Source organism: Podarcis liolepis (assembly GCF_965112155.1).
Source record: "Podarcis liolepis genome assembly, chromosome: 16".
Lineage (NCBI taxonomy): Eukaryota > Metazoa > Chordata > Lepidosauria > Squamata > Lacertidae > Podarcis > Podarcis liolepis.
In genome coordinates this window covers 5237948-5259458 of record NC_139567.1, presented here as the reverse complement: position 1 = coordinate 5259458, position 21511 = coordinate 5237948, and the positions used below count along the sequence as shown (strand labels likewise).

General features: G+C 41.9%; 1 protein-coding gene across 4 annotated transcripts in view; it reads left to right on the top strand.

Annotated features, from left to right (window-relative positions):
• The window catches only part of LRRTM4 (leucine rich repeat transmembrane neuronal 4), a 425976-nt gene extending 405062 nt beyond the window's left edge, over positions 1-20914 (top strand). For 2 of the 4 annotated variants that reach the window (XM_083480535.1, XM_083480534.1), the window contains one exon: positions 19674-20914. In XM_083480535.1, coding sequence (XP_083336661.1) covers positions 19674-19895 — 222 coding nt within the window. In that variant the 3' untranslated portion in view covers positions 19896-20914. The remainder of the gene's footprint in view (positions 1-19673) is intronic. The other 2 variants (XR_014520216.1, XM_083480536.1) reach the window with 2 other exon arrangements.
• The last annotated feature ends 597 nt before the right edge of the window (positions 20915-21511 follow it).

Sequence of the window (21511 nt, the reverse complement as noted above, 5' to 3'; positions counted from 1 at the left end):
TTGGCTCCCTTAGATTTGCTATTAGTCTTCATGAACTCATCGCTATACCTATTTACTTGCCTTGTGCATTTAAATGCCTCCTTCTCTGGTATATGGGAGAAAATTCAGTACTTTCTGCTTGTCCCTACTGATTTCCAGCACCTTGGGCATAGGGAAGATGTTGGGCAGGTCCAAGAGTATTTTATTCCTTCAGTGGAGGACAAAATAGTATTACTCCACATACAGAAACCATCCATTGTTGTTTAGTTGTGTTCATCTCTCCATGACCCCATGAACCAGAGCATGCCTTGGAAACTCTCACTTTCTTCTCAAAGCTTCTCCTTTTTTATGTCTATGTTTTCTTGGCAAAATACTAGAGTGGTTTGCCAGTTCCTTCTCCAGCCAAACCTTTGACACTGGCTGCTTCCACCCAACCTGAGCGCCACAGAGTAGCATAGCTTTCTCCTACAAGGCTTCACAAGGATTTCCAGCCCCCTATCACAGCGAGTTGTCTCGCTGTGCCTAATGCTAAGGCTGGCCTTGGAGAAATGCGAGCAAGGCATCATTTCAAGGTCACATTTCACTTTTGGAAGCAGTGAATACTCCTGTATTGCTGGAAATCATGAGTGGGGAAGAGTTGCTGCTGTTTTCGGCCTTTCCATAACAGGCATAAATCTGACTGACAGAGTACTGACTCCTAGGGGCAAGGCAGTTTTGGCCCCCTGAAAATATTTTATGAGGGGGCCATGCCCTCTCAATATTCAGAGGACATCGTACAATGTCACGTTAACCCCTCCCCCAATCCTCTGGAGAAGCTGGCATCTCTACCGATTCACCAGTATGAGAACAGAATGGTGGACTAGGGGAGCCATTGGCCTGTGAGATCAGGCTCTTATTATGTTCTTTTTATTCTTACTTGTCTTCTCCACAGTTTAGGCCTATGGAGACTCACCTACAGTAGAAACGAAAGCAGAAACATCCAAAAATATATTCAGAGTGCAAAGAGAAATTTAGGACTTCCTTGGGTTTGATCTCTGACTGTCCCTCCTGCAACTATCATAAGGCCTCTGAAGAATATATCAATTGTCAGACAGCTTCCTGTAGAACAAGAGGATAGCATCATCATGTGTCTTCAGACCATTCTTGATTTCATCCTTGATATAGCAGGAAGGACCTATTTTGTATTGCACCAAGCAAAGAATATGAGTGTTTTCATGACATTGAGAGAGAAACCACTGTTTGAGTCAGAGAGAAGCAGAGCTGAAAGATCTTTATTTCTAGGTTTGCATGTTTTTATCTCTGGTGACCTGGTGAGGAGCAGTAGGTATGTTGTTCTATAAGTGCTGTTTTAGAAGCTGTTCTAGAAGTTTGTTTTTGGTCAACTTATATATTGATAAATAAACCCAAATATCACAAAAGGTTGCAAGTCTTCAGTAATCTCCCTTCCAAAACATGCCAAACTTAGTGTTGCTACTGGAACATCTCATTGCTCCGGGAAGTAGAGAGTGCATGGCACCATAGACACTGCCTCCACTGGTAAGGACCAGATATTCCCAAACCAAACACATAAACTATGCTCCACCAACACAGAGGCTAAGAACTTTACCTTCATAGGCAATCGTTATCAATTTCCCCCAAGTCCCAGAAATAAAGAAGGAAGGAAGGAAGGAAGGAAGGAGGGAAGGAAGGAAGGAAGGAAGGAAGGAAAGAAAGAAAGAAAGAAAGAAAGAAAGAAAGAAAGAAAGAAAGAAAGAAAGAAAGAAAGAAAGAAAGAAAGAAAGAAGAGACAGGATAGTAGGTCGAAGACACATAACTTTATTACGATTTCAATCTGCCTTTCTTGAGTTCTTGTTTTCTGCTATTGCTCTTACACTATGGAATGCCCTTACCTGTGCTGTGCATGAAGGTACAACAATTAGTTCATTCGTGCATTTGTGAAAATTTATCTTTTTGCTCAGGCTTTCCCTGGCCATAAGATCAGACCTTGTTTTATGTGTTTGAATCTTCTGATTTTCTCTTCTGATTTGCTTTTATATGTTCTTCTGCCCCTCCCTTTATATTGCTGTGTTATTGCTTTTGTTCTTGTTTTAAATGGTTTAATGACATATTATTTGTTACCTAGTATATGGCTTAGAGATGTTTGAAATATTAAGCATTTCACAAATGTTTTGAAATAAAATAGCTAGATTTGTGAAGGCCCATTTCTCTAGGCATCACACTTTACACGTGAACATTGATGGCGGAGTATGTTGCACAGGAACATAAAAGATTGCCTAATACTGAACAAAGCATTGGTCTATCCAGTGCCCTACTGACTACACAGACTGTCAGGGGCTCTTCAGGATTTTAGGCAGGAGTCTGTTCCAGCCCTACGTTGAGGTGCCAGAGACTGAACCTGTTATTTTTTGTGTGTAAAGTTGATCGTCTGCCACTGAAATACTGTACAGTCCTGTTTTCAGGCTACTCTGTGTGTTGTTGAACATGGGAAGTAGTGAAGAACACTCAAATAAGCTCATATTATTAACTTAATTGGAAATGCGACACACAGCTCAGTGTTGATAATGCCCAAACAGATGTCAAAGAAAGTATGGAAAGAAAGAAAGAAAGAAAGAAAGAAAGAAAGAAAGAAAGAAAGAAAGAAAGAAACCTGTTTGTTGTACAAGAGTTCTCTCCTCATCTCCCTCTCCCTCTAAGAAAGCAAGTTTGAAGAATATTAGAGTAGCTGGAGACTGTTAGATCATGGCTGACTGGTTTGGAGATCGGTCAAGCATGCTGTCTCTTGTTGACGTGAGCTGCAGACATTTTCCCCTTAAGAGTTTTTTGTGCTTTCCACATGCAATTCATAGGGTAGTTTTGCTTTCCCCTGTAGGGTACTTTCTGCCTAGTTCTGTTCACACTTAAAATTCATTGCAGCAAGCAAATGACAACAGCAGTATCTAGAAACAACTTTGCACATGGAATCATTAATGTATATTAGATCAAATATAAGACTGATGAGTATTTGTTTATTGTTTATTGTTTAATTCATGGTCACTTTTTGTTTAGTTAGATACCACTGCCCTCTACTAAGTGCCCTCATTAACTATATCCTATACCACAGTGGGAAAATGGGTGATCCGGATTCTCTGTGGCCTTCAAGCTGAAAAAAATATCACTCTGCATGTTTTAAACATCTTCCCCCCCTCCACCCAAAGCATAGCTTATTAGGTGCAATATAATGCCCTAAAACCTTATTTCAGGCAATATTTAACAAAATTGCATTATTTCAAGCGGATGTCAAAATTAAGAGGCAGCAGAGGGTCTTGAAAATGGTTACGTATTATCCATTTTAGTGATAGTTTACAAGACCCATGAAACAAGACACCCCTGACCATCATTCAAGGCACCCCAAAGTGCCACGGTTGAAAACCACTATTTTAGGACATTGCTTAAAGCACACAAGTGCATTTTCCTTCCATAACAGATGGGCTTGATGCTTTCAAAAAGAAAACCAGACGATAGTTGCAGTCATATGCACACCTTTTTAAACATGAAGCAAAAATGAGGAATGGAAAATAAAGCATAAAATGTTATGGATGATGCCAAACTCATGAGCAGAGGCAGCTGAATTTAGGTCAAATGTTGTCATTTCAAGTATCCCTCTGAAAACACTGGTTGCAATATATTAAACCACATGCATAAACCGTAGCAATCACTGCCACATTGTTTTCTCCTCCCTCCCAGAAAGAACTCTGATGTGTTTTATAGTGATAGCAGGGACAAAAGTGGTTTGTGAGTAGGTCCATGGAGGGAAGCTCTTATGGGGAACCCTAGTGGAGCACCGAAAACCTAAGGCAGCAGGTATTTTGTGACTAGTTGTTAAGAGAAAATTGCACAGTGTTCAATTGGATTCATTTTATTGCTCACTCCGGCCCCCGTGGCATCATCATTCCTCCTAATAGCAAATGCTGAGTGCCTAAAGGACTGAAGCTGGAACAGGGCCACTGAGAAACACAATGGTGGTAACCAGCATGCTCAGGGGGGATCCCAAGGTATACAAAAGGACAGCATACTGAACAAAAGCAAAATGGGATGCTCCACCTAGCATGCTTGGTGGCCTGGAGGAACTGTGGAATGTTGAGAATTAATGGAAAATAACACTGAAGTACCCAGGGGGTGGGGTCAGCTGGGAAGTTGTACTTCATCCTTCCTACAATTTTGTTGAATTCTGACATAAAATGTGTGTCTAGACCCCTCAGACTGTTGTGCAAATTGCTGCTTGGCTCTTATTCAGATGTTGCACTTCTCTGAATGTTGTGACACAGTCCCCAGCTATTGAAACATATCCAAATATGCATTCATTTATTTGATAGATTTGTAGCTCACCCTTCCTCCAAAATGGAGCACAAGGTGGCTTAGAGCAATGATGATAAAACGCCACCATCATAATACAGTTGAACCTCTACTTACCACCGCCTCTTCTTATGGTCCTTCCAAGTTGCGACTGCGAGAAACCGGTGGGTTTGCCATCGTTCGCACATGTGCAGGAGCGGCAATTGCCGTTTGTACATGCGCAGAAGCTGGCAATCGCCACCCGCGCCTGTGCACAACAGCGCCTCTCCCAGCAACCTGTTTCGACCTCCGGACGGACCTCCGGAACAGATTATGGTTACAAATAGAGGTTCCACTGTAAAACAATTCATAAAACCAACAAATCACATTTCTTCTTGTGCCATGCCTAGAAAGCATGTGGTTTTTCCCTTGCTGTTTAGCAATAGAGCAGAACAAATGGCAATCTGGGGGGAAACCTGAATTGCCATTTGTTCTGATAGAGCACTAGAGAGCAGTTTTCCCCAGGCAAGGTAAAAGGTAAAGGACCCCTGGGCGGTTAGGTCCAGTCAAAGGTGACTATGGCGTGTGGCATTCATCTCACTTCAGGCCGAGTGAATGAGCGTTTGTCCACAGACAGCTTTTCTGGGTCATGTGGCCAGCATGACTAAACTGCTTCTGGCACAGTGGGACACTGCGAAGAGTGCTAGAGCGCATGGAAATGCCATTTGCCTTTCTGATGCAGCAGTACCTATTTATCTCCCCACACTGATATGCTTTCAAACTGCTACGCTGGCAGAAGCTGGGACAGAGCAATGGGAGCTCACCCTGTTATTTAAACATGCATTTTGAAAAGATTAAACAAGGCTCATGGAGGAAATGAAAGAGAATGGTGTTTGGGATAAAAATGTTTGAAAGTGTCCGTCTCTTCTTCCCGCCTAGACATTCCTTATCTTTGTTGTCAGTTCCTCTGCCCTGGTTGTTAGTAATTTGAAGTTTTCACATTTAAACAATGGGATGCAATATAAATGAAATAGTGCAGGCATTTTATCTCCTTACGGAGGACACTCCTCCATTTGAAGAGCAGGCCCAGTTTAAAGACAACGTGTTGCATCCAATGTAGTGCTAGTCCCTTAATAATATGCTTGTTCTGCTGGTGAAATGTTTTGCGCTGGTGGAATGCTGTTGTACAAGAGAATGCTTAAGCAGGTTGCTGGTAACTTTCAACTAGTGCAATTGTTGTGTTGGCAAAATTATGCAACATTAGAGCTCCAATGCAACATGAGAGCTCACCTGTCTGCTAGCACAAGAGCACCAATGGGCAGAGTGTGAGTGTCTAAGAGTTTATGCATGCAGAGAAAAGGACAAGAAAGGGTTAATTTAGGTGTGCTTGCCCTGCACCCGCAGCTGCTTAAGTGTGAGTCAGCAAATCCGTGAGAGTGAGTCAGAGAGTGACTCGGCACAACATAAAGTATAAATACCCTTGTTTTTGTAGCAAGCCTTGGCCTCCACATCCTGGCTAAAACCTAATCTGTATTGGAATGCTGCGAGGAGGACATGTTGCTGGGAAGACCTGTTATTACTTTTGCTGTAAGCTGTCTGTTGGGCATTAACAACAGACTGAGGTGAGATTGCTTTATGCTACAACTGTATGTAACTGCTAAACTGAGAAAACGCATTATACTTTGGACTACCTTTCAGTAAAGGAAGTGACTTTTCCCAAACTTTTCCAATGTTTCTCTTTACAACCACATTCTGGGTTTTCCATTTGCACAATCTGCTGGTGTGCTAATTGGGCACTCAGAGAACATGGAATGCAGCCCAAAGTCCAGCAAAAGAGAGCGTCGAAACCTTGAAATTGCCCATCAGCAGTGAACACCTGGACAGCAATCGGAAAAGGTGCACAGGTCACTAGGTGGCTTTCCCTCAAGAACAGTCTTCCCCACTATGGCGAGTTGTTTGGTTGTCATCCATCCGCCTCAGGAGTCGATGGAGGAGTGCGCCTTTGGGAGTGAAGTCAAACTGTTGGAAGGTTACAGCATCCACTGTGGCTGTAGAGACCAATATGGGAGAGACTTGTTTTGTTGCAGCTGAGGCTGATGAAGGCGTCTGGTAGTGTGATGTATTGCATTTTTATTTGAGCCAGTGTGGCATAGTAGTTAGTGGGTTATACTAGGACCTGGGAGACCAAGGTCCAAATCTCTACTCAACCATTAAACTTAACAGTTGGTCCTTTGGTTGAGAGGTGGTGACTGGCCCAACCTTCAAAGGGTTGTTGTGGGGATAAAATAAGGAGTGGGAGAACTAGGGAGAACCACCTGAAGATCCTTGGAGGAAAGGTAGAGTGTGAATGTAATAGATAAATAAACAATTACATATTATTTCTATATTTTAATCTATACATATGCTAATTTAATTTTTTATTTAAAGGGGGGGGAATCTGTGCCATAATGATTCAGTGAAAATTGCACACTGCAGTAATCCTGATCAATATATCAAGATTACTCATGCCGCCCTCCCTTTTCAACATTATAAATCTCATGCTGTTCTGATGTAAAGCAAATAAGTCTGCAACAAAGTACACAGGCTCAAATATTCAGGAGGAATTCCCTTCTTTAGTTCCAGAATCAGAGCAGAGCTGGTGAAGAAAGGGGAAGAGTGAGATTAAGAGACTGCTAAATGCATTTTAATAAATTCATCTTATAAATACAGGGGTTGGGGAGGTGAAAGAGGTCACTGTTAATTTAGAATGCTGAATATGCAAACCTGTGAGCAATCAAGAGACAGTGTCCTCCCCCCCAACACACACACACACATTTGTAGGAGGAACAGCAGAAAGGTCAGTAGAAAGTCCTTGGAACCTATCGTTAAAGCAGCCTTTGCTAGTGCTAAGGAGCATAGGAGATACACAGGTATTATATCAAGGACTAATTGGGGAGGGGGCTGGGGCATAACTTTGGGAGGGTATGAGGGCACCATTTTTCTGCACCCTTCATGTTAACTACTTGAAGTATGTCTAGATATTTGGAAAAGTATCTGCTTTTACATCAGTAGTGAGGAACTTATGACTTTCCAGATACTGTTGGACTCTCATGCAGCAATGGCCAATGGTCGTGGTTGATGGGATTCATCAGCATCTGAAGGGCCACGGGTTCTCTATCCCTCAAGGGGGCAATTAGTATAAAGAATCAAATGGCCTCTGTAGTCAAGTGAAAACCACTTATTCCTATGCTGTTAGCATGAGTCACTAGAGTTGTCATGCTCCAGTCCATGACCCTGTCCTAGAAATGTCTTTTCTAAGGGGGAAATGGATGTGGTAACAGTTTGTGGAGCACCTATGTGTATAGAGTAGCTCACACATAAATGTGCCCTTGCAGGTGCTGTGCTCAATGATCCATGTGGTAAGGGGGCAGTGCCAGCAGCACACAACATCAGGTGCAAGGGCACTGGCACAGTCCTGCCGCTTTCCTTCTCTATCTCCCTGACCACCTGAGAGTTGTTAGAAGACCCTACAATTATCAGAGTGGTTTACGAGTCAATTCCTCTTCCCGGGCAGTTCTGGGAACTATAGCCCTGGAATGGGACTGGTGGGCCTCCTAACATCCTTAACAAACTACAGTTCCCAGGGGGTCTTTGGGGAAAGCCATGACTCTTTAAAGTGGTATGGTGCTGTTTTACATGTGTAGTGCAAATGGAGTCACAGTAGGACAAATTATGAGTATCACATCTGTGGAATCTTCTTCCTTTGGAGAGGGCTAACACTGCTGCTGTTATCATTCTGGTGCCTAGTTAAGACTCACTCTTTTGCCCACGTATTTTAAGCTTGATTATGGTTTGATCTGATCTGCAGTCTTTAATTGCCTTTTTTTGTTTGTTTCCTTGTGTTTGTTTCATGTTTTGGTGGGTTATTTTTCTTTCATGTTCTGTACCTGCTGTGGTATCTGCATAGATGCAGAGCAGGATTTTTTAATGATGATACATTGGGATAAAGTCATGGGAAGACTGGAATGTAGACACCTTCTTTGTCACACACAAAATGAGCTACCCATGGAGAAGAAACTTTTTGTCTTTCTTTTTAATGACAAGTTGCTTGGCAATTTTTCCCTGTCATTCATTTGCTTGTGTGGGATAATGAAACATAAATACCTGGTATACTTTCGCTTCAAAGATAACAAAGCTGTAAATATTTCCCTGACCCCCTCCCAATTTTTCTTCCATGATCTTGCTTATAACTTTCTTGTTTTCTCTGCATTCTGTAAGTACATGCCCACAAGAATAAGTAATTTGTTCTATAGGAGAGATGGGGGGAGGGCAGAGAGAGAGACAATTGTTGTGAAATTTCCTTTGCCTGAAATTCTAGGCAGGCTTGCATTAATTTTCTGCTTGCTTGATCTCTGATATACAAAGTGTCCAGAGGACATGTCTGTAAACGGAAAAGTTTGTCCTTGATTTTCTAATATTGATTCTGTTGGCATTAAAAATAAATAAATCCTAGGAAATTAGAAAGTAGAAACTGTTGAAAAGATTGACAATAGTCATTTAAAGGGATCTGTTTCTAGAAAACAGTAGTGTGGAATCTCTGGCTTGAGAGCATAATTAGGCCCACCAGAATGTCCCATTTGAACATGTATGATGTCAGGTGTGGGGCAGGTGTGGACACAACTTGCTGCCAAAAGTGGGCTTTGGGGGCACCACCAATCAGCTGATTTTCAGTTCCTGTTTAGCCCTGTGAATTTGAAAGTGACACTGATCAAGGCACAGGACTTTGGAGGCATGAGTGATTTGCAGATCAGTGGCACAGTGCCTTTGCAAGAACCAGTCATCACAATGACACTTGCAAAGGCATGGGGATTTGCAAGTGCCAACAATCAGGTGGTTGTCAGCATTTGCACAGCGCTGTGCCTTTGCCCAAGCCACATGAGCAAAGGAAAGATAGTCCCCTGACATCCTTGTGGCATCAGAATATTGACAGTGGTTGGCCAAAGGGACTGCATCAAGGCTGTGGTTTGATACAGTTTCCCACCCTTGCTATAAAATAATACTGTGTATTTTGTGTTAAGATCTTAGAGCCCTTTCTGAAAGTTGCTTACTCTTCACAACATTACATGGTACTCATCAAATACTCATTCCATTTGAAATGCATAGCTGAAATGATTTCTGAACTTGAGAGCCACCTGGGCTCTTTTGAGACGATGTTTCCATGCTGGCAAGATATGAGCACCTGAGAGGAGAGCAGCAGGCATCATCCTTCACATGTTTCGTCTGTGTGGAGGGTACATGTGTACAATTCTCTTATTGCCAATCACATCTGTGATCCATTGCACCTGATAATGCCATGGCCATGCACCCACCATCTACCATGTTCAACACCTGTGAAAGGGGTGCTACAAGTGTACACACATGCACACATAGAAATTCTCTACACCACCCTTGATTAATCAAGATCCTCTTCTGTGGGGAGGAATTCTGTCCCAGTACATGCATAGGGATCCTTCTCATGTGTGCCAAAGCATGTCCCCAACACATGTGGCATTGCTAGCCCACAGAGCCCTCCAACCACCTCTTGCAGTTTTCTGAATGTGGAGGTCACTGGAACCCTTTTTGTGACTGGGAATCCTGGAAGATTCCTATGTGTGTATACTCCATGTGCATAGATATAATGCAGGCATGCAAATGAACACACACATGTCCCCTTGTACATACACAGTTGTGCCACCTGTAAAGGGCTTAGATTCTTTATTGGTGTGGTAAATCTGGGCCTCAGTTATTAAACTTAGGCAATTTGTACAATCAAATGGCTCTTCCACTGAGCTATGGACCTCTCTTTTTTTACTGTACTGAAAAGAGTCATGTGCTGCTGCAAATAGTATGTTTAGTGCTTGAGCTACACCCACACCAGGTGTTGCTCCTGGAATCTCAGATTGCAGCCTTTTATTAGTGTTGGTCAATGTACCAGATTTGGTCAGGACCATTATCATTCATGCTTTGGTGATTTGCAGATTAAATTACTGTAATGGGGTACAATTACTACATGGGGCTGCTCTTGAAGTTCAAAAACTTCATTTAGTGCTGGATGCTGCCATTCACCAGTTGACAAGGTCATGACAGCACTCTCATACATCACATATCTTAGAATTACTGTGTTGGCTGTCAGTTTCCAGGAGAAATCCAAATAATTGGTTCTGGTCCTTAAAGTCCTATCTGAACACGGACTCTGATGAACTAAGGAAATATCTTTCCCCCGTGTGAATCCTCCCCTTTTCCAAATAAGACCTTTGAGTTTATTCTGAAAGCTTCATCATATATAGAAACTAAACTGACCTCTGTAAGAAGCAGAGACTTTTTTTGCTGCAGCCCCAAAGCTATTGGAAATCCCACCCCCCAAGAATCTTCCTCCTTGGTTCCCCAACACAAGGTGTGGTATTCCTTCTCTCTCTCTCTCTCTCTCTCTCTCTCTCTCTCTCTCTCTCTCATATGCCTTTGATAGCTGAGTTATTAAGATATTTTTAATGATTATTTGCCCCCCCATATCTGCTTTATTTGAAATAAGCAATATGAAGGAGGCAGGGCAGGCTCTGATGTTCTCTGTCACACTGTCTTGGCTGTAATCACTAGGCCAGACACCCCACTTTATTATTTTAGGCATATGACTTCTCTGCCTTTTGAATCATGCTACTCGTTTTGTATAAATCCCCCAGCAACTCTCCATGAGTCATTTCCCCTACCATTTAAAACTGTGGGGTTGCCATCTCAGTGTGGGCACACAATGCTTACAAGTGCCAATGAGAGTGATATTGCACCTCAGGAAAAGGTTCTCCCCTTGTGGAATGGATTAATGTGATTCTCATTTGCACCACCAGACACATTGGTTTTTCCACAGATAGGTGCTAGCTGGGCAATTATACTCCTGTAATTCTGTCTGAACAGTGTCCCACAGAGACATTCAGGACAAGAAGAACACCCTTCTGTGTTCGCCATCATTATGTGCTTTACTGGGCTGACTGTTCCTATTCAACAGAGAAGACATGCCATGGAGAAAATTGTCACATGAAAGAAAGGGGTGGATAGGATACATTTCCCCCATTCTTGACTCAGTATAAAGAATATTGTGAATGATGCTTCAGTATGCATTTTTCACAGGGACTCTGGCTCCTTCATATCTGCCCTATCTCCAAAGAGTGAGCGGGAGTGTATTTTTTTCAAGTTTGGGGCACAGGGCATTCAGTCTACATCTATGTCAATATATTATATTAGTAATAAAAACATTATTTTTATTAACTTAGTTTGTTATTTCAAGACATTTCTATGCCACCTTTCTGAACAACAAAAATCCACTGCCACTATAGTATAATAAAATAACCCCATCCTTGAAACTCCCAAAGAACAGTGAAATAACAAATTGTACTTACTTCGTTATACTAACTTAACATACTTCATTAAATCAGCAGTAAAAATCCCTACAGCTGTATTGCCTATCTAAAAGCCACCCGAAATGGACAGGTTTTCACAGCTTTCTGAAAATATTGGAGTTTGGTGAACTGCCAGCTGCCAACAGGAAAGAAGTTCCAGATGTGTGGAGCCACCACAGAAAAACAATCCTCTTTTATCCAGCCTAGTGCTATTTTTCTAGAAAAAGAGGTGCCGGAACTCGCCATGAGCGCCTCTCTTGTTCTGTTATAACGGCAATGGCACATACCTGAGAGATGCCGGAACTGAATTCTGGTGAGGAAAAAGCCCTGATCCAGCTCATTTGCCGAAGTCTGCAACACGATGTGCATGGTCCCACTTCTCTTAGCGTCACAACAATCCAACAAAAATTAGGTTTGGCTGAGCGATAGTGGCTAGTAAGTTTGCTTGTTTTTATCATCATCATCATCACATCATCATCTGTGGTCAGTTGGGAAGTTGAAGCTGGTTTTTTCTATTTCTGGGTCTAACTTAGGGATAGCTGAGGAGCTTGACCATTGCAAAAAGACCTGATTTTCACCTCCTGGGCTAATGTGAAGAAGAAAACTAAGGCTGCAATCCAATCCCACTATGTGCCAGACTTAGTCGCTTCAACATCACTCCCTCAGTGTGGAATTCCCTGTTTTCCCCACTGAATGTGTAGACAGGCAGAAGTTCTGGAAAAGAACAACACATTGCCTTTGAAACAACAAGGTATTTGAATAAGTTGCAGAAATCCTAGGTACCGTAGTTATTTGCCATGAGTTATGACCAACACAATCAGCGGAGGGGCGTTATATCTTGGCAGCACAGGCTTGTGACTTTAAGGAATCATTTTAATCTTTTGCTCTCCATGTACAGGGCTCCTGCAGAACTTTTTTTCAAAAAGCATTTAAAACCCTATAAGGGAGTCATTCATTTCTGAGTAGCCCTCTTGCGTGCCATAAATTTTGAGCAGATCTAATGAAAAGCCAATATTTAATACAAGACAAAGACTTATTTCACTCATTCCCCAATGCTTCCATTTGTCACTGTGGCAGCAACATTATCAAATGTTCATATTAAATACTATGTGTATTTATTGTGAGTAATGGATAGATCAGGTTGCCATCTTTATGATCACTGCACAGAAAGCAACAACAGCTCTACCTTCTCTGTCATTGTCATAATTCTTTCTTGACAGAAGTGGTGTGCTTTGGTTTCCAAATGCTATGTGGACATATATTTGAAAGGCCATCTCCAGCAAACAGCTGCTATTTGATGTAATGATCAGATAAAACAAACATGACAGAATCTTTTCCTGTGATGATTTATTAAGGGAGGGGGTAGCCCCATATTGCATCCCCTCAAATTGCAATAGACATTTCCTATATATAAATACAGCGCAAATACAGTGTATATCTGGTTCATGCTAGTTTCTTACATAATCATGTGGCACAAATAATTTAAGGAACATCTGACCATTCAGTGAAATTCCATGTGGTGAAGGTATCCCATGATTGGTTCAAAACATGAAGAACTGTCAACTCAAGGAAGGAAGTGTGGTGTAGGAGCTGAGGTGTTGGACATGACATAGGTGGGAAGCGGTTCCTGAATCCCCCCAGCCACCTTGCCTAGAGGGAAAGGATTAGATCCTCACCATCTCTCAAGCCCAACTGACCTCACAGGTTTATGAGGATAAAGATGGTTGGTAAACCATGTGTGCATCAATGTCGGAACAGCAGCCTAAAAAGTGACATGCTCAGGTTCCTCATTGGGTTTGAGCAAGAATTGCTTGGTCTGCTTGTTTTGAGTTTGCTCAACACACACACACACACACACACACACACACACACACACAAACACTTAAATTTTAAGTGATTTTCTGAACTCTTTTGCCCACTTTAGCTGTAATACTTAACTATGTTTATGTTAAATGGCCAGTTTTGAGTTTTCAGCTTTGTTGTCACCAATCTATATACTATAATGTGTTGTTCATATAAACTGCTTAGAGGTTTCTCTTGATTAAGTATTATAAAATTGTTAATATGAATTCTGTTTCCAGTTCTAAATAGAAGTCATTTCCAAATACGTCATATTCACATTAGCTACATTCATTGCAACTGGACTCTCCTTTTTATAATAAAATTGACCCTCAAATCTAAAACAAATTGCTTCAAATAGAATATCCAAGCTGCCAATCAAAAATTCACAGAAGGGTCAATATTTGTTCTCTGCTCTAAAATGTGTCCTATAATATACCAAGCTCCTTCGTGGAGAATATACACACATAAGGCATTATAATCTGTTGTAACAAGCTTTGAGTGTCCCTCAACAGTATTCTACTGCAGTATTCTACCACTTTTACAAGGTGCTCTATCAAATATAAGAGACTGGATTTAACATAAAATCCTAAAAAAGAATTCATGAAATAGAATTAAAGGTTCCAAGATGGGTATTCCTGGGAGAGGAAATTCTTTGTGATAATTAATTAATTAATTGAATTGAATTGAATTGAATTGAATTTATATACTGCCCTTCACCCAAGGATCACAGGGTGGTTTACAGTATAATAACACAAAGTGTATAAAACACTGTTGCATATTCTCTAACCCTAACCATTGGGCATGCTGACTGTGGTTCTTCCCTTATAATTCAGCAGCATCTGAAGGGCTACCAGTCACCAGTTCCTGCTGTAGCCTCAGTTTTACTCTGAAATAAAAGATTTATTAGCCCAGGGAGTTGCCTTGTGCTGTGTCAGACCATGGCTCCATCGGGTTTCAGACAGCTCTTCCTGGAAATGATGGGGATTGAATTTTGGACTTTCCACATACAAAACAGATACCCTTCCCCTATAGGAATTTTGGTTCCTAAATTCCTCCTACCAAATACCTAAATTTTTAATCCCTCCAGCTGAGGTTTATGCAAATATCCTCAAGAAATGAATATTTCTTTCAAGTATCCAATCATTAAAGGCTGTAACATTGACATCATTCAGCAGGAAGAACTACAGAGGTGAAGACTTCACAAGTTAATGCCAGCTAATTAATCCAGCCCATTAGACCCAAACTCTCCATGAACATTTGAAGTGCTTTTCTAATGGAACAAGCTCCTCAGTTAATAAAGCAAAGCTTGCTTCAGAGGAACGGATAGAAGCACATCTACTGATTTATTTCCCTATCTGAACCAGGTTCCCTGCATTTGACAATACATAAGGATGTAGGAAGAAATCAGACTGTTCTGCTTGATTATTTAAATGTTTTTTTTTTAAGGGGGGCAAGCTGACACTGTTGTCTGTCTCTATCAGTGACATGAAAAAATATTTTCAAATTAAGTTACATTCGCTCCACCACATTAAATAAATGAGCCATATATTTAACTGGATATTATTAGATGTGATGAAAACTGTGGGCATATAATTTGTTTAGAAGAGACTAAATGCAGATAATATGAATAACAATGCTGTCTGGTGATAAATAGCACGCCACCTCATTTTTTAAAAAACAACAACACAGATTTATTTTTGTAATATGTATACAGATACCAGATCAAGAAAAACAAGTTTAAAAAACATCAAGAACAACAGAAGGCTCCCCTTTGTGTTGCCACCCCATTCCTTGAAGCGTGCAACTCAGCTTACTCTTATGAGAAGCCTTTCAAAATGTACACGGCAAACAGAATTGTTTCAGCAGTGCCAACGTTTCCACAAAGCAACGTGTGGAGGGTGAACGACTGGCACCTCCCTACAGTGGTGTTGCATTGTTTGCTGGCGCCTGGGGCATGCTTGCACCAGGCAGGGGCATGGCGCAGAGGATATACAGAACTCACCATGCCAGCCCAGCCCTCACTGCTGCTGCTGCTAGTGGAGGGTTCACGGAGCCCATACACCAGCCCAGCTCTCAACACCAGAGCCAGGTGGGGTGGCACTGTACCATCTGCCCACCTGCGCAGTGAGGAGCCCAGCCAGCCCCTTGATGGCCAAATCCCCTTGACACTGGGTGGACAGCCATTCAGCAAGGGAGCTGGGGGCGAGGTAGTGAGGCCAGGCTGGGCCAGGCTCTGGAGCCCAGAGACCCCATGGGGCAGGCAGGCAGGGATGGGGATTACTGTATGGGGGATGCCTGGTTTGTGCTCTCTGAAAATGACGGCCCCAGCCATGGCTGTCAACCCTTAATTTATATTATTTTATTTTATTACATTTGTATCCCATTGTGGCGATCACACAGGGTCCCCGGACGTTTCAGTGTGCCACCACTTTATTTCTCGCTGCCACCACCCAGGCCCTACCTGGTACAATACTGAGTCCAGACAGGGTTAAAATGGAACATAAACTTCTGTTTATTTATTGCCGTTTAACAAGCGTGAGGTTTCATAAACAGTATCGGTCAGTTACAGTCATGGGGTGCCTATCCAGACCTATAACGTCCGCTACCTGCTCTCACTCACTAAACCACCTCTCAGATATTTACTTGTCTTCTTAGTTCCTAACTGTTCCTGACTCAGCTTATTTCGCTACACTATCTCAACCTCCCCACAGACTCTATCCCAATTCATTCCCACTACACCCAACTCCCCACGAACTCTACCCTTCGCCCCTCCCAGAGCTGGTTTTATAGTCCCCCTGACTCCACCCCCTGGGTTCTGATTGGCTAACTTGTTTAACTATTTCACCTCCAGCACTCTCATATGTTAACGTCACACCCGCCTTTCCTCCAAGGAGCTCAAAATGGCATACATAATTCTCTTCCTCCCATTTTATATTCACAGCAACTTTGTGAGCTACATTAGGCTGAGTGCCATCCATTGAGCTTTGTGGGATTTTGAACCTCGGTGTCCCTGGTCCTAGTTTGAGGCCCACTATGCCCCTGCTTCCCTACTGAACTGTAGGTGGGCAAGAGCTACAAAATAAGAAAGTTAAAGAGAAGTGCAGGCGTTACGATGCAATGGTTAAAGGTAAAGGTAAAGAGACCCCTGACCATTAGGTCCAGTCGTGACTGACTCTGGGGTTGCGGTGCTTATCTCGCTTTACTGGCCGAGGGAGCCGGCGTACAGCTTCCGGGTTATATGGCCAGCATGACTAAGCCGCTTCTGGTGAACCAGAGCAGCACACGGAAATGCTGTTTACCTTCCCGCCGGAGTGGTACCTATTTATCTACTTGCACTTTGACGTGCTTTCAAATTGCTAGGTTGGCAGGAGCAGGGACCGAGCAATGGGAGCTCACCCCATCACGGGGATTCAAACCGCTGACCTTCAGATCGGCAAGTCCTAGGCTCTGTGGTTTAACCCACAACGCCACCCGCATCCCAATGCAATGGTTACCTGTCCATTATTGGAAAGAGTAGGGTGAAGTGGTTAGTGTGTCAAACTAGGACCAGGGACACCGAGGTTCAAAATCCCATTAAGCTCATGGGGTGACACTCAGCCTAACATACCTCACAGAGTTGTTGTGACTATAAAATGGGAGGGAGAAAATTATGTATGCCATTTTGAGCTCCTTGGAGGAAAGGCAGGATACAAATGTAATAAAATTAATAAATATAAATTAAGGGGTTGACAGTCATGGCTGGGACCTGAGTAGCTTTATGTTGTCACCGTCCTTAAATTTCTCAAATCGTTACCTTTTAAAGGCTACTTAACCTAGTGGCTGTTAACAGATTTTGGTGCTGCCAAATGTTAGGTCAGGCATAGGCAAACTTCAGCCCTCCAGATTTTTGGGACTACAATTCCCATCATCCCTGACCACTGGTCCTGGTAGCTAGGAATGATGGGAATTGTAGTCCCAAACATCTGGAGGGCCGGGGTTTGCCTATGCCTGTGTTAGGTGCACAGGAAGCCATCTTATACTGAGTCAGACCACTGGTCCATCTAGTACAGTATTGTCTGCACTGACTGGCAGAAACCCTAGGGTTTCTGGGAGGAACCTTTCTTCTTCCTACGACATCCTTACAATGTGTGTTGAGGGTGGGTGGGTGTCAATGAATGAAATAGAAAAATGGAAGCCTCTTTAACCAGGGGAGACAACTTCTGGGAACTTAGGGGGCAGGTTTCCAAACAGCCCTAGAGAAATATTTTCTTTTGTCTGTCAGCTTCACTGGACCCCAAGTATTATGGGAGAGGAAGGGAAACTTATCCATCTCCACTTTGGATGATACCTTCTAGTGGAAAAATTCTTCTGATAAGGTAGCAGGGCATTCTCTGAACTCTTAGAGTTCCTCTCTGTGCCATGGCACAGAGTTTTTCTAACTTTTTGCCTTCCCAGCAGGAAATAAGTAACTCTTAAAACTTTCAAACCTCATTTTGAACTAGTTTTCTCTCTTCCTACTGAAAAGCAACCTTGATCAGAGAAGCAAAACATCCCAGGCTAGAGCTGAGGGGACAGTTTGGAAAAGTACTGAAAATATGGTTGAGAGGGTAATGGTGTTTGTGGGCCGTTTAGAGATAATGTTGTAATTCAGAAGCTTTTAACTCCTGTTTGGAGAAAAGAAACAAAGCCGTGATGTGCACTGGACCCCATCTGGTTAATGTCCTGTACGTTATTACTGTAAAAAAACAAACAAACAAACCCACACAAAAACAGCCCACCAGGGCCTCCATCTCTAAACTAAACAGAACACAAAACAATGGTTTATAGTATCATAAAGAGCCTACTTTAAAGCTTGAGGGTGGAGGCTTTGTATAAACTGGTGGGAATCCCATTGCCTCTGAGGGGATTTTATTTCAGTATTTATCTTGGCTATCATAGCAATACTTCCAGAATGCATTGACTGTTGCCTCCCTGCCATTCAACCATTGTGTAAAATTATGACATTTCAAGCTGAAGAAATCCTAGTATAAAATTCTAGGAGTCTTCCTTACCTCCTAATGGAGACAGGAAAGGGTAACTAAGACTTTGAAGATAGTAAGTTATTTCATTCATATTTGTTGCCTCATAAAAGTCACTTTACGTTGCTTCAAGGTCATCTGTACATTGTCGATTTAAGATAATTGCTTACTCTTCTCTTCTCTTACACACTCTTCTCTTTCTCATCTGACTTTTTGGGACCGCATGTGTGACAGTGTGCACTCAGCCTTGTGTCATCCCCATGGTTCTCTGGACTGGGGTCCGTATTCAATTTGTGTGCGCGCGCACACACACCAGAGGTGCACTTAAGAAAATACAGAAGCGCCAACTTCTGACTTACTCCAATTTCCCACAAATTAGTCCTCTGTCTCCTAGTCTTTCATGTGGGGGGGGGGGTAAGATTTGTTCCTTTTGTTCTCGCTATTGAATAAATGCCTTAAAACATTTTATTCTACTGTATTTTATTATACATAATGGTTTTATACATATGGTTTTCAGTGATTGACTGAAATGGTATTTTATATATTTGCAAATCACTTAGATATTTGTTTGTAGAAAGTGATGAATAAATGCTAAAAACAATGTCACAAGCCTCCTCTGGCTTTCCATGGCACAGCTAGGGATGTCATAGAATCTCATAAGAAATTAAAACGGGATTATAAATAAATAAATAAATAAATAAATAAATAAATAAATAAAACGGGAGCAGAAATTCCCACAAGTTACATGTTCATCGGGAATAGAAATCGCAAAAGCAGGCAGTATTTGCTTTTTTTTTTTTAGTCCACAAATGGTTCCTAAATAGTTACGTTATTTTCTCTATTGTTTTTGATGTTTCCCTTCCATTGAAATGTATTTAAATTGATTGTATTATTAATTATGTTAGTTTCAGCCAAAGCAGATAGTGAAACAAATAATGCAGGTTTTAGTGGAGGCAGAACCAGAGCACAACAGAAACAGTGATGAATGTGTTGAACACAGGTTAAGACAGAAATTGCTGCCTCCTTGGATCCCTAGCTCCATCCCATATTGCCTTTTCATTGTTAAAAGAAAAAAGAAAAATACGTGTTATTCTGTAATGATGCTGACATGCCTGTTTTTTCCCCTCTCTCTCTCTAGGTCCCTCACCATATGAAAACCTTGCCCTATTACAGCTACGACCAACCGGTGATTGGATATTGCCAGGCCCACAAACCCCTCCATGTAAATAAGGGATATGACACAATCTCCCGGGACCAGGCTGAAGCCACCAACTTGGAGTTGAGTCGAGACCACAGCTTCATTGCTACAATTGCACGTTCGGCTGCTCCAGCTATTTACATTGAGAGAATACCAAACTGATGGAATCTCTTTCCTGAGAATCAAGAGAGGGTGTGTATGGGAGGCTTCTTTTTTCTGGGGAGGGGGGAACCTTCGGGTGAAGAGGAACAAGGAGCAAGGAGAAGAAGACAACTCACCATTCCAGTTACAAATGTTTTGATGCAAACAACAGGAAAGGGGAACAAAATAAATAAATAAATGACACGTTGCTTGAGGACTGCCTTATAAGGAAATTCAGTCTAGTGACACTATAGTACCGACTGGAGAACTTGAGAATTTCCTTTGGCTTTAAACTGTCGAACTTCTTGGTGTACATATCAAAGAAAGATTGCTGAGTTCTTATATAAAAATGCGAGCGAGCGAGAGAATTAGATTTCACTCTAGCAACATAAAGGGATGGATTAAAAGTTCTGTTTGTATATTTGATTTTTCTACACTGCACGGTTCCTTCAAAGGAGAACCAGAGGTACCAGTTAGGGGTGGGACGCGGGAGAACATAGAATGGAATATGAGATATTGTTTATTGTTTATTACTCTTAGAAGTAACAGAAGGTTTCTTTATTTTTCCATTTGGGGTGGGAGGGAGGAGAATAAACCAAACTGAGTCCCGTTTTCCTTTTCTTTTTTCCCCCTTGAGGGAGTGGAAGGTCAGTGTTATGATTTCAGATTCCAAACATGGTTATGTTGAACCAAATGGACATTGGCAATTCCTGAAAAAAGAACCAAGAGGCAAAAACAGACAAACCTCGGGGTGCATGTACATTTAAAACACATGCTGTACATTATAGGGAAAGGGTGACTTTTAATTTTTTCCTATCTTCATTGTGCTTCATTGTTGACACTACAATTATGTTTAGGGCTCTATAAAAAAAAGAAAGAAAGAGGGAGCAGTTATTGATGACATGAGAGCTCACACTTGAACAGGACAGCTGTGCTGAATGCAGGGGGGGGGTGAGGGGACTTTGGGTATGGAAATATTCATTATATACCTGGAAATTGTGGCGGGCGGGCTGAAAATTTGATGGCTGAAATGGGAGGATGTGTAACACTGTTTGATTTATTTTTAATTAATTATTCTGATCAGTTAGCTTTTGTGTAGTTTTTATCAATAAAACGACAAAAAAAGTGGTGGGGGAAATAAACATAATATTTTGTGGTTGGGAAGCCACAGCTAAATGGATGATTCAGTGTTTTCTTTAGCTGTTTTATATTGTGACTTCTACAGTCTCTTGAGATGATACAAAGATTTAGCCAGATGGGGAAAAAATGTGATGATGTTTCAGGATCCATGGGCAGAATCTGGCCAAGGGTGGTGGCAGCTATTGTTATTGTTATTGTTACCATTGCAGTTGTTTTCAGTGGGAGTAAGTTAAACACATGCTTAATGCTTCTAATGAGACCAATGAGAAATCAAAGCTTTGGGATGGATTGTGTTCTTATTTCTTCTTCATTCCCTGCCCCCTCAATGGAACCCCAATCTTATTTCATTATGCAGGCAAGAAAAGTAAAGAAAAGCTGGCTGGATAACTTGTGGAAGCATGTGGTGGAAGCTTTTCAAATCATGCCGACGAAAGTCAAACACTTATTTGGGCAACCCAAGAGGTTTAAAGTCCAACCCCTTAAGTATGATCACTGAC